This window comes from Solanum stenotomum, chromosome 1 (genome assembly GCF_019186545.1).
Source record: "Solanum stenotomum isolate F172 chromosome 1, ASM1918654v1, whole genome shotgun sequence".
NCBI lineage: Eukaryota > Viridiplantae > Streptophyta > Magnoliopsida > Solanales > Solanaceae > Solanum > Solanum stenotomum.
In genome coordinates, this window is record NC_064282.1 from 10,629,156 (window position 1) to 10,643,117 (window position 13,962).

The 13,962-nt window shown below is 35.1% G+C and overlaps 3 protein-coding genes across 3 annotated transcripts; 1 reads left to right on the forward strand and 2 right to left on the reverse strand.

Annotated features, from left to right (window-relative positions):
• Positions 1 to 928: 928 nt before the first annotated feature.
• Positions 929 to 4,132, forward strand: LOC125848189 (serine/threonine-protein phosphatase PP1). The gene is made up of 4 exons (XM_049528015.1): positions 929 to 1,253; positions 1,871 to 2,430; positions 2,862 to 3,044; positions 3,707 to 4,132. The coding sequence occupies exons 1-4, from the start codon at positions 1,073 to 1,075 to the stop codon at positions 3,728 to 3,730; spliced, it is 948 nt and encodes a 315-aa protein (XP_049383972.1). The 5' UTR covers positions 929 to 1,072; the 3' UTR covers positions 3,731 to 4,132.
• Positions 4,133 to 4,900: 768 nt separating this feature from the next.
• On the reverse strand, positions 4,901 to 9,078 carry LOC125848233 (uncharacterized). Its single transcript, XM_049528066.1, has 4 exons — positions 8,920 to 9,078; positions 5,976 to 6,334; positions 5,394 to 5,719; positions 4,901 to 5,123 (listed from the first exon to the last, which is right to left on the reverse strand). The coding sequence occupies exons 1-4, from the start codon at positions 8,993 to 8,995 to the stop codon at positions 5,003 to 5,005; spliced, it is 882 nt and encodes a 293-aa protein (XP_049384023.1). The 5' UTR covers positions 8,996 to 9,078; the 3' UTR covers positions 4,901 to 5,002.
• Positions 9,079 to 11,570: 2,492 nt separating this feature from the next.
• Positions 11,571 to 13,622, reverse strand: LOC125848401 (dormancy-associated protein homolog 3). Its single transcript, XM_049528258.1, has 3 exons — positions 13,393 to 13,622; positions 12,795 to 12,956; positions 11,571 to 11,944 (listed from the first exon to the last, which is right to left on the reverse strand). Exons 1-3 carry the CDS (start codon positions 13,505 to 13,507, stop codon positions 11,835 to 11,837), a joined length of 387 nt encoding a protein of 128 aa, XP_049384215.1. The 5' UTR covers positions 13,508 to 13,622; the 3' UTR covers positions 11,571 to 11,834.
• Between the last annotated feature and the right edge of the window lie 340 nt (positions 13,623 to 13,962).

A 13,962-nucleotide genomic window follows, 5' to 3' on the forward strand; every position in this document is an offset into this window, starting at 1 on the left:
GATTATTGGTGAATGGTTCATTTGTTTGTATATATTGTTAGTATCCCCAGTTATAAAGATGAGTGTCCAATTCTGGGGATATGCAAAAGAATATGACCATTTCTGTGGATATGCACTNCGTTTGTAAATAGTTTCCCTTTTGGTACAAGTGTTCTTTTCCCTTTGTTTCTATCCAACAGAATTAAGTTGATTTTGGCCGTTATAAAATTAACATCAAATTGTTCTTTATTAATGTGTTGTGCTTTGGAACTGCACTTAATCAAAGTGCGTTAAAATCCCAATTTTATAATAGGTCATTTACAGTATCACGGATTTAAATTCAATAATTAGGGAACAATTGTTGTCTAGTTTGTTATCCATTCTTTTCCTCTTCGAATATGTAAAGTAACAAATATTTGTAATAACATATTTTATACTCAGTAACAATTTAATTTTAAAATATTCATTTTAATTTCATAAAAATAATATATAACCACAATTTATTTTAGACCATAAATTTAAAAATCTTTGTCTACTATCAAGTCAAATTATTAGGACGGAGAGAGAGTATAAATAAAATAAAATAAAATAAGAGGAAACATGATAAAAGAGAAGAGGTAGATGATACAACATTCCCATTGCCACGAAGTGAGCACGTGTATGTAGGTAGGTTTTGGTCCAAAATGATCGTGCCCGCCGCTCCTTATACACAAGAAAGACAATAGACAACACAAAAAAGAGTTGCTAATTTGAAGATTTCAACTCTTTTGAATCTTCTTTGGGCAGTTGTCACATTTTTATTCCAACCAAATATATATATAATATATTGAAGAAAAAGAATGGAGGACAAATAAAGAGAGATAATAGGAGAATAGACGAGCATAGCACGCATCCAATTACCCATTTTTTCTACCTTCATTCTTAAGCCTTCCTTCACCTTTTTTCTTCCCTTATCATAATAATAATAATAATAATCCATTTTGCTTTTTCCTACTTATACGCAATACCCCCTTTTTCTTCTTCATCTGTGGGTTGTTGAGTAAGTCAATTACATTTGGTTCATGTCACAAAACTTGTTTAGATTGTTGAAAAAATGGAGGGATTGATGGAAAAAGGGGTATTGGATGATATAATAGGGAGGTTATTAGAAGAGAAGGGAGGGAAACAAGTTCAGCTATCTGAGGCTGAGATCCGACAGCTTTGTGTTAATGCCAGACAGATTTTCCTCTCTCAGCCTAATCTCCTCAGGATTCGTGCCCCCGTTAGGATCTGTGGTATGTTTCCAATCTCATGCGCTGATGAATTCTATTAGCTCGAAGTGATTGTTTGTCTTACCATCTATATTTGTTGTTGTATCATTGCACCTGTCTGCTTCGAGATCTATTCTATGATGATTAAGAAAAAGTTAAAAATGGATGTTTCTAATTCACTGTTTTGTTGTGACCGAGAAAGCTATATATTTGATTGAAAAGATTGATGTCCTTGTACAAAAATAAGATAGTATTTATTTGATTTAAACTTTTGCATATACAATGAGCAATTGAAGGTGAATTTTGGTTTATTACAGGATAAGTATTCATAGATAGATAGCTATGCAATGCTAGAGTTTGGTTAGATAGACAAATTGTGGTTTACTATGTAGGAAAACTGATGTAACAAAGTTGGGTAAATTTGACCTCTTAGATAATAGACTTGCATTACCAAAATTCTAGTGTCTCTGAAATGTTTGATCATCGCAAATGGAGTAATTTGTGGAGGCCCTTTATCAGATTCTTGAAAAGTTTTGCTTGGATAGAACAATTAGTTTCTAATGGGATGTCATAAATGTTGCTTTTTCGTCTGCTGGTTAATGTTCTAGTGAATTTATTGTTTTCCTTTTCCATTCTTGCAGGTGACATACATGGCCAATTCCAAGACTTGTTAAGACTTTTTGAATATGGAGGCTATCCTCCTTCAGCAAACTACCTTTTTCTTGGAGATTATGTTGATCGAGGCAAGCAGAGTTTAGAAACAATATGTTTGCTCTTGTCTTACAAAATTAGGTATCCCGATAAGATCTTCCTCCTTAGGGGGAACCATGAAGATGCAAAAATCAACAGGGTCTACGGATTTTATGATGAATGTAAACGGAGATTCAATGTTAGGCTATGGAAGATATTTACAGATTGCTTTAATTGCTTGCCTGTTGCTGCACTTATAGATGAAAAGATCCTTTGCATGCATGGTGGGATTTCACCAGAGCTAAAAAGTTTGGACCTAATAAACGAAATTGAGCGGCCAGCTGAGATTCCAGATGGTGGCTTGTTGTGTGATCTCTTGTGGGCTGATCCTGATCCTAGAATTAAGGGTTGGTCAGATAGTGATCGAGGTGTTTCTTGTACTTTTGGACCTGACGTAGTTGCTGAATTTTTGGCTAAGAATGAGTTAGACCTCATCTGCCGGGGTCATCAGGTATACTATTCTCTGGCCGGTCAAAACTAGAATTACATTATCATTGTTAAGATACGGAAAAAAAATCTTTTACAAATAGGTGGATGCTATTCAGGCATTTCTTGTGTCCACTTCTTAAAAATGCCCATACTACAGAATTTCATATGTTTCTCATGAAAAAATGTGTTTTCATTTTCAAGCTTTATCGCTTGAGAAACTCTTAAACATCTAGCAAAGCATTTATCGAGTTCATGACATGAATAGTTCTAGTATAGTTCTGTTTTTTTTCTTCCAAATATTGGGGCAATTCAGAACGACAGTCATTGTTGAAGCACTTCAATAATGTTACTTCTGTAGTAGTTGTCGGCTTTGCTTCTAAGCCCTTAATATTTCAATTTGCTTAAGTTTTATGTTTGCCCATTATGTATTTTGATCGTAAAATTTTGTTTTAGGTGGTGGAGGATGGATATGAATTCTTTGCTAAGCGAAGACTTGTGACTCTATTTTCTGCTCCCAATTATGGTGGAGAATTTGATAATGCAGGTGCCTTGTTAAGCGTTGATGAGCAACTTGTATGCTCCTTTGAAATATTGAAACCGGTATTATCTAGCAGTTCAAAGTTGCCCCTTAAGAAGGTATGATAATCTTGCATATATTTTTGCAAGTTACCACTTAACTTTGTGATTTCGACATGAAAGAGTTTGTATTGGTCATGGTGGCTCAAGGGTAAGGCCAATAAGAATTTGCTTTAGGCCTCCAACAGTTGAAAGACCCCAAAAATAAACTTTGAGTGGTTGAATTCAAAGTTCTAAATATCACTCAAAGTTCTATTGTCATTTAACTAAAAACTTTTTAAAAAAATCAATAAAAGTTCTAAAATATCAAACAAAGTTCAAAAGTCATTTAACTAAAAGCTTTAATGCATTCTAATGTCACTATACAAGAAAATTATAATTCCTCATATTAAAAGGCTTGGAAGTGGTTTATTTCTATATAAGATATAATTTTTCTAATTGTCATAAGTAAAATGTTTCATTTTTTTTAAGATTTTAGTTTGAGGAGATTAAATAGGTGAGAAAATCAGGTTGCATTTGCATCTCTCATTAATTAGGATATATATCTATCCTGTACATTAGTTGTCATTTTCCTTTGTAGGACGATTTAATAAAAATATCTATGTATCTTATTAAGTTTTAGTTTTAGGCCAATGATTGTGTTGGGCCTCCCCAGTCTTGGTAAGTTTTTGCAGTGAAAATTCTACGAGATATCTTACGGTTCTTTTCTTTGATTTGAACAGCCACCCAAGGCTGGAGGGATGTGATACTACTGTAGAAAGTGTACATGGAGATTTATCCAGTATATAGTGAAGACTGAAGAATGGCAAGTACTCCTCTTTATATTTTGTTGTTATTGACACAGGCCATCCTTTCCAATACCTTTTCGGCTTTGGAAACTGTGGATAGGCCAGGGGTATTATTACAACTAAAGGAAAAAAAAATTCTGTAAATCAGCAACATAACGTATCCTCAGAAAAACGTAAGATGTTTCAGTTGTTTAATTTAGACACCTTTTGTTTATTTCTTGTATTTATTAGCACTAAGAAATTTGATAATTGTTGATCGTGAATGAGTTGCTATTTCTTACCATTCAATAGTTTACAAAATTCTGTAAACTTGCCAGTTTTATGAATCATTTGTTTTAATGGTAACACAACCATTTTGTACCAGTTTTATGAATCATTTGTTTTAATGGTAACTCAACCATTTTGTAATTGCAATATAATGATTACTTGATGATGAAAATGTTACAAGCTCATACCCTTAGCTACGTCAGTACGTCACATGCCTCTCTCTAAGTGAAACAAAAATTATAATTTTGCCGTAATAATTATACCCCTAAAAATACGCTTCAAATATCATTATATTTTACCAGTATATCAAGTATAGAAGTTTAGTATCAGCAAAATATAATTGCTTTCTTTTACAGTCTTTGCACAAGGGTGGATTCATGTTTGATTGACGCCTATATTCATATTCATGGCATAGTTGTCAAAAAGCCAACTGGTAACTGGAAAGATGAACGATTTTAAATCTATCAAAAACTTCCTCAAAATTTAACCGTTCATTCTTAATTAAAAGCTGATTTAATAGTAGTGTTCTGGTAATTAACAGAAAAAAAATATCCATTAACAAACCCTAAATCTGCGTAAAATGATGTGGTTATTCCATCACTTCAAGTGTAAATTCAAGCACTGCAACTGATCTTTTTCTGTAATCGGACTCGTGCCTGCACTTTCAACAGAGAACCCATTTGATGCTAGCACAAGGCAACTGAAATGGCTTATAGATTCCAGCGGTTTCCGTGTTATCGAACTTGCCTTTAAAGTCAAGACCAATATGGTTTCTGACAAGAGCACCATATGTAACAAGATAAAAGAGGTAGAGAGAGAGGTAGCGACATCAGAGTTGCACCAAAAATTTTCTTCACACTTGAAGTACAATAACAATTAAAATCTGTATTCATTGCTAATTTCGTCAGGGAGTATAATAACAAGATGAAATTCCTCCTTTTAGTAAGGAGTTAGTTATCATCTTTAACTTCCCTTTAGGCTTCCTAAAGTTGTAGGAGATCTTGGACTCCCCCTTCCTTCTAGTTTCTTGGCAGTACGTTGGAGGGCCGCTAGTTTCTGGCGTTGCCTATGGCTTTTCCTTTGACTGCATGGTAAACGTAAATGACAGTGATGAGGTATGATATCACAAGTGTCCAGACATTATTAACAAACTTTCAAATGCATGATGATCACTCTTAACAGAGTAAGAATCAGAGTCCACGTGATTATACGGCTCTTAGTAACAACTAGCATTCTAAGACTACAACAGTGTGCGAGAGAGTCCACGAAGCTCAAAATTAGACTGTCTTTAGTTATCTTTTCTTTTTATTCTGATGGAATTTAAAAAATAACTACTAAATAGGAGTTGACTCACCTGGTAAATAGAAGTCCTGCTGTAAGAACCATGCCTCCTACAGCCCAAGATATTCTCTCTTTAAATGCCATGTCCTCCAGCCATTGCTTGAAATCTTCAACTAATCCAGAACTGTCAGCTTTCTCTTGCACCTTGGACCGTGAGGTCCGCCATGAATCAGCAATATAATCCACACTAGATTTTCCACCATAGCAAGAAACTTCTTCTGGATCATCAGACAAAGACTTCACAGAAAAACCTGCAACGCGGCAGAGCTCTGTCCCATTAGAGATCCATTCGGACGCTCTACCACACACAAAGTCGTTTACAGCACAGGGTGCTAGAACCTGACATGTAAATTTTAATCAGATCTGAAAATATGTCAATAACTGATAAGAACAATCATGACAAGAAACTAAAATTGATGTCGTAGGCGTTGAGCTAATGAGCTCAACCTGAGGAGTAAAAAGCAGCATCTTTGTATATGATCCAAAATACCAAATCAAAATATCCAATAAAAGCTATTGTCCGGTGGGTTTAGATACTCCATTGCTGAATAACTCATCTAAAAATTCTGTTAACAAACTTGAGCTCTAAACAAACCTGTGTCTTAGCATCAACAGAGAAGTATGCGTTGGAGCAAGCTTGGTATACTTTGTCACAGAAAGAGGTGCATAAAACAGGGGGTCCAGCCTGCACACCAACACGTGGATCACAGATTGAACATTCTAACATCTCCCATAAGTGCAAGCACTCCTGGCTCGCTTCTCCAGTTGAAGCAAGCCTCCTAATGGACATAAAAGCAGGATGTGTCTGTGTTACATCACAGCAAGTTTTCCCGCGAAATACCCTACAGAGGTTCAAATCTCTTGGGCCCTTTTTTACTTTTCTTGGAGGTTTTCCTTCATTTGAAAATCTAGGAAAGCGACCACCAGGTGAAATGCAAACTCCATTATCTTTACCTGTATTTGAATGATTCAGTAACTCATTGTAAGAACAGAAGATGTTCGAAATAAAAATCTTAACTGAGACCCATCAATGTTTTCTTTAAGATCTTCAAAATTAATACTCTTAACTTGTATTAATAATCAGATCATAATATCTTGAGCCCCCATTATCCAAGTAGTATGATTTCGCATTTCTTACAAACAGTTAAAACTTTGACAACATCACTACACAACAACTGTTCATCAATCTCAAGCTAGTTGGAGTTGGAGATATGAATCCTCACTATTTTTTTTTTTTTGAGAATGGTAAATTTGAGATATGAATCCTCACTATTCAAGCTCCTTCATTTAGAATCTGCTAAATTCAATACTTTATGCTCTCTTACAGGGGTAGTCACTACATTTTCTATTGGCATACATATATCGTTTTCATTATAGGTTGCACACAAATATCTAACAAGATTAAGCAACTCCTAACAAACCTTAAATATGCATAATACATGAACTTAATTCCAATTACTTGGTACCGCCTATATGAACTTTTTCCTTCCATTATTGCTATTTCTTTGCTACGTATTCTAAGAGATCATATGTTTTTCAAGACGATTTCCGCCCAGTGATTTTAGGTCTCCCTATCTCATTTAGTACATTCAGTAGCGATTTTTTTACACCTAGGGTCCAGTGCATTCTGAAGTCGACATAGGACATGACCAGCACCATCTCAAGTGACCTCTCTAATTTTACTTTCAAGTGTTCTTTTATAAGAGTTATCCTCTAGGTGTGACCCTTGCCACTGCTGTAGCACTTTCAAATTTAGTCGGTATCCTCCTATTGCATAATACTACAGTAGCACTTTCCTTGTTATATCTTCATCTAACATTCAATTTAGCTGAACCATGAAGCATAGCTATCTGAATTGTTGGCACTTACGCTCTACAATCCCGTATAGCCTCACTCATTTCACTCTAATTATGTTAAGAAAAACTTGTTGTGCATATATCAATCTTACTTCTACTCATCCCAACACCCCTATCTCTAGAGTGCTTCTCCATAGGTCAAACTTTTGGTTGCTACCCTTGCTAGTTTCATCAGTTAACACAGTATTGTGCCACAGGTAAGTTGGATCATTATAACTAGGGTAAACAACTATGACACAATACAAATCTATAGCGTAAAACCCATGGTTAAGGAAAAACCTCTTTATACCCTTTACGCACCGTTTTCACACTAGTGACATCTCCTTCAAACATATCATTTATAGTGTATACATATTTAATATGCTATGGCACAATACAAATCATTGGTGTAAACCAGTGGTTAGGGAAAACTCCTTTATACCCTCTAATCTTTACCCACCGTTCTCACACTAGTGCAGAACTCTTTTTGGATTTTGTCTGCCCCTTAATTGTCCTGGAAGTCTTTGTATAGGAGTAGACATCTCCCTTTTTGTTGTAATTTTTGCTATGTATCTTCTTGTTGCCATTTAATAACTTATTAAAAAAAAAAATATGTCAGGTGACGCTAACACATTTAGCCTCAACTTCATGCCAAAACAAACTTTCTTAGTATCTACAATACCATATTTGTAAGCAATCTCTTAATGTGCACATATATTATTGGATCCATTACAACAAAAGGTCCTAAATATTTCCTCCAATGCTTCTGCAACAAGCATCTAACCTAAAAATAGGAAGTGTGGTTCATAGTTCCACTTAAAAGCAATCCAATTAGCTGATAATATAATCTCTAAGTTCTAACACCTGGAATGCACTGCATCGCGACCCTGCACTTTCCACCCAACATTTCTGGACTTCGCCACAATTACCATTACCCATCTTATTTTCTAGCATGCTGGAAAACTCCACCTCGATTTGATGAATTTGATCAGTTCTTGCATGCTGCTTCCTTCAACGTCATTATGTATTCACGTGATCTAGGTCCATAATAACTCCCACAAGCACTCCAAACACTAGGCACTTCTTTCTAATTCACAAATAATAATATGAATTGCAACGTAAATTAGAATCGTTGGTTCTGTAGATCACTATACACTATACTGGCTTTTCACATGTGAAAAGTTTGGCTATGTTAACATTCTTATCTATAGGCAAAGGTGAAAACCAATGTCTAAACATATACTTTTTTATTAGCCTAACATATTCACATACTAAATCAGATCACTATAGGACAATTTTGCATCCTTACAAAACACTACATACACTAGATACATGAACAACTACAACAACAACACAGCCAACGATCTTTTCATCAAGAATAGACTTGCAGTCTACACACTGCTCAGTTGGTGACTAATCCACCAATCTGGAAGTAAATACATCGAAAAATTTACGGGGTTATCGAATTATTCAAAATCCAGTATAGCTCGATCGGCAAAATTAACTGCCTAATTGCTAATAAAAATAGGATTCCCTTACTACAATCACTCATTTTATTCATCCGAGGTTTCCTTAGAAGATATTGGATATTAAGTCAACGGAATAATTTACTCATTTTGCAGAAAATCAGCAAGAAGGGGATTGTTTGAACCTAGGGCTTGAGTTTTTGTTGCGTAGAAGCTAGAAAGAGTAGGATTATGATACCTGAAACGTAGTGTAGTTGAAGGTGAAAGGATGTTGCCAGCAGCAGTACCAAAGTGAATTGCCCATTCAATTCCATTCTTCATTCCCCTTCTCTTCTCACTTCTTCCCTGCTTAGTTTAATTTAACCACCCCTTTCTTCCTCCCTCTTTTTTTTTTTTTATTTATTTATATATTTTCCTTCTTATTATATTGATTAATTATTATTGGAATTATGGCTTAGCAATAGGGTATTTGTGTCTTTGGAGATGACTCAGTTGATTTGGAGGATGGCCGGAATCGATCTACCCCGATGCCTTCTGAGTCGAACTTATCGCATAAGACTTGCCTAGTGTGGTTTCTATCCTCCATGTGATTTGCAAACTATTATATTGTGGGGGTTTACCCAATACGCACAAAGTGTTCAGCACATAGTCCTCATTCAAAAGGCAGAGGCTGTGAGAGAAATTGTAGCGGATGTTGGTTATTATGGGATTAAAAAAAAATAGGGCAGTTGTTAAGTTTACTCATTTTTTATGATAAATTGTAATATGGAATTAGCTCGTAATTTTTAAATTGAGGATTCAAAAATTAATATTTAATGGAATTATGGGTTAGCACTTAGCAGCAATAGGAGAACTTTTAAAAAATTGCTAGCGGAAGGATTTTTTTTTTTCTACTGCAAAGTATAATTAAGGTTATATGTCAGCTATTTAGAAATTAAGAATTCAGAAATTAATATAAATAAACTTTTAGTGGATCCTGCACCACTAGGAATTGGATGTAAGTATATCTAAAAATATTACTTATGTAATCAAATTATCAATAACCCAATAGCTCAATCGGCAAATCACTGCCTAATAAGATTTATAGTTTGTTTCGTCAAGTTCTGAAAAATTATAAAATATTTATTTTTTAAAAAAGAAGTGTTAGGGAAATTTTTTAGGAAAAAATAAGTAAATTATTTTATAATGAATAAAATATATCAAGGTCTCAGTAAATTTATGTCTGTATTTATCATATTAGAAATAAAAATACAATGAAACAAAATAAAATAAAATAATTACCAGCTATTTTATTTAAATCATTTTCCTAATCTAAATATCCAAAGTTAAGTCATCGCCGTCTAATTTAGTCACTGAAAAGTGGCATCCTTTGTAAGTCATCGTTTTGTTTTATCCAAGTCAAGCATACATACACCAATCATTTATCGGACGATTATAAAAATCGTCCAACACCCTTTGTGAGATCTAGGTTCGCGTGCAATTTGGCACCTTAATCTGGCTTCGCAGTTCATCATCCTGCATCACCAGTTCTGTTTATAAATCTTGGCCCACATAGAGCTCTTGATTCTATGGCGCGTCTCAACAAACTAGTCGCGCCATTATAAATACTTTAAGATTAAGAATATGTCAAGGAAATTCAACAAAAACTGCTAAAAGCAAACAAGAGTCCAAGATTAGGAGTTAGCGATCACCCAGAAAGTATTTGAGGGTGTTGATGACCTTCTTGAAGCGATACATTTTCATAAGATCTAATACTCCGCGTACAATTACCAGTGATGTAGGGTCTCGAGTCTCAAGGTAGATAGTCATAATTTTTGAATTTTTTTATACTAGTTAATCAATTTTCAAAGTTGACAAATTATCTTTTAACCTAAAAGGTTTATCCATAAACAAGCCAAAATTAACAATTCAAAATCACACATTGCGAAAATCATTGTGTTTAATTTCCTCTCATTATGTACTCGTGCCATGTTATTTCAAACACATTATAAGCATAAAATAAGGAGACCCCTCTTATGCAAATAGAGTACTACTCCCTCCATTCCATATTAAGTTAATTTTTGAGGTGTTTCACACCCTTTAAAAAAAAATAGATTAAGACATAAATTAAATCTAATTTTTCATTTTTACCCTTATTAATTATTGTCAAATTTATTATTAAAATAACTAAATATTAATTAATCACTAATTCTAATACTAACTAATGAAGGATAAAATTGAAAGAACACTCTAAAAGTAGTCTTGAAAATTGAATAATTAAGTTAATTTAAAAAATAAAAAATGCCTCAAAAATTAACTTAATATGGAATGGAGGAGTACTAAATAGTTGCTCAGTTCCCCATATGGTGTAATAAAATAACGAACTATGAATTTCATCCCATGTGCAGATGACATTTTTAACCACATTTCAAATATTAACCAACTAGGATAATTAGTTCTTCTAATAACCGAAACTAAAGTATAAAAATAAATACTTCAGCAATTTCAACAAATAGCCTTCTTTTACTATTCTCCAAATCAACCCTTTCGTTATTTTTAATGGGTTTCATTACGCCAAGTTCAGATATCTGGTTAGTATCGCTCCTAAATCTAGCAATCCATACTCTGATTTTCGTAAGAAACGGGTAACTTCTTAAATCCCCTAACAAAGAAAGTGATCGCATTAATGCTAACATCGGCTTATTCAAGTGTTTTGACAAAAATCCTCAATAAAATCTCCATACTCATTGCGTACCCTTCTTTCTCTCTTCACCCAGTAGTTCCTAGTTTGACTAAAGTTTGAGATATTAGTTTCTTCTTTCGCCATGACGGAAAGACCCCATTGTACGTTGATTAAGATCAATTAAAAAACCTAACGGAAGGTCAAATTATTAACATTTACGAGACAAGGAAAACAAAAATAACATTAGAAGGGAAACTCGTAATACAAAGCAGAATACATGACCAACTTGGACGCTTACATCTTGTGCTAAACCTTCGTCACAACATCCGCAAGATGAAGAACCACTTGCACTATTTACAAAATTAAGCAAACAAATTAAACACCACACAAAACAACATTCTCAACCAGGAACATGTTTGAGTATGTCGACTAGCTATGCTACATTCAACCGCCTCAAGAGGGATAACAAAAAAAGAGAACCCGACTATATCTCACAGGTCGTAAGGAGGACGAGGGCTTCTGGGTCCAACCCCACTGGCATTCTCGTATGCAAATGACGCTGATCGCCGCCGGAACCGAAATGCTTCCCTTCCAGCGGAACCTGATCATCATCATTACACATCAAATAATTAGTCTCACTCTACAGAGTACTCACCATGCATGTAACTAGCTAGTAGAAACTCCCTGTTTTATATTTATCCAACAAAGTAATTGCTACACTTCCACTATTATCACTATTATCATGTCGTTTCAATTATAAAATCACTAAAGCAATCACTCAAAACTTTAAAAAGATAAGAACTCCAACATATATTATCCACTTAACTACACATATATCTGAAAGGTCAGGATATATAGGGGGTCCTTCATTTCTAAAAATTGATGTTTTGACCAAAATGGCAACGTGGGCCTAGTCATGAGCAGATTTAAGAGAATCAAAGTAAATTGGACCACCATCCAAACTGTTAGATGAATAGCTAATTATTCAATTTTAGGGGTATATGTGTAAGCTAAGCAGCCATGCACAGTTGTTATATGTGGAGGGGTGTGGCCGAACACAAATTTTGTCTTTTAAACACATCAATGGACTCTAGAAAGGATATCACTATCTAAGTGGACACCACCATTATTAAAATAATTGCGTCCACCTAATATCTGCATTATTGCTTCGCATTATCCGCTAAGTTACGTCAATTAAAGAAAATTACATATTTACCCCAAGACCCTATATGTCCAAATGATCCTTCCCAAAACGAATTGACAGTAATAACCTTATAAGATTCTTCTAGATTTTTCTTTCTCCTCTTTTCCTGGAGGGTACTTTCGGTTAAGAATCGAACAAATTATTCTAATGGTAAAAGCCGGCGATGCAGCCGCGGAAGCGACGACGGGAAAACAGGTAGTAGGAACGAGTTAGATCGGAAAACTAATCACAGAAAGTGGCAGCTTACCGGCAAAAGGAGATACCGGAGGAGTAGTACCGGCCGGAGAAACGGGAGGTGAATCTCTATTCTGACTCCCGGAAGGCTTTACTATCATGATACTTCTTGTCACCTTCACCGCGTCCTCACTTGCTTCCTCGGTGAAGGATCTCGGTGTGGAAACTTCTGATTCTGAAGCAAAATGAAAAAAAAATGCTTCATGAGAATCGAATATATTTTCGGTACCGAAAATTGCAGAATCCTCAGATCAAATTATCTATCAAAATCGCCTTATTTTCTTCTCCTTTTGATAAGCAATCTTCCAGTCCTTATTTCGGAAAAAGTATCTTTCAATTTCAGCATTCAAATTGAGACAGAAATGAACATATATATTTTAGTCAATTATAGAAAATTACTGATCAGATCTCTTTGAAAAAAATAATAGATAGCCTTATTTAAATCTCACTAATTTGTGAACGTTCACAGATAAATATAATACGTTATAGTAAGTTATAATTCAGATTAACACAGATTTGATAAGCCAGTAATAATATATAGTACTGATTATTGTTTGTTATTAGTAATAGAGATCAGCAAACGCCGGCGAAAGATAGCATCAAAAGCGTACCCTTGCCGGAATTTGAACGCGGACTAAAAGTAGAATACTTCCGGAGTTTCCCGAGGCCACTATCTGGCAGGGGACCGGCAACGGTGTCGTCCCAGAGCTTGTCAAGTAAGCTCATGGTGCAGGTTAGCCAATCGGCTCACGTTTAGGGGAGAAGAAGAGAAGAATAAAAAGGGAAATTCTGCGTCCGCTGGGATAGAACTTTCTCGGCTTGTTGTGTTCTATAGGGGAGTGAGTGATGCTATGGGGACTGATATTTATTGACGGCTGAAGCGTAAAGGCTTTTTGCAGGTTTGTGGGATAAGATCGGTTATAGGCCGTTGATTTTAATCTTTCAGATCTGAGATGAAATGGACGGTTGGATTTAAGAGCACGTATATGGAGATAAGATCGACGTGACAAAGCCGGCGTCTTTCTACCTTTGGCTTTTAGCCACGCGGCTCATGAACATTGAGCTGATCAAGAATGTCACGTGATCGGTCGTTATCCGGATGAAATGTCGGATATGTCCTTTATTTTATCCAGATAATGGTGAATTGGGTTTTGGGTATTGAGATTGACCCGGAAATGTTC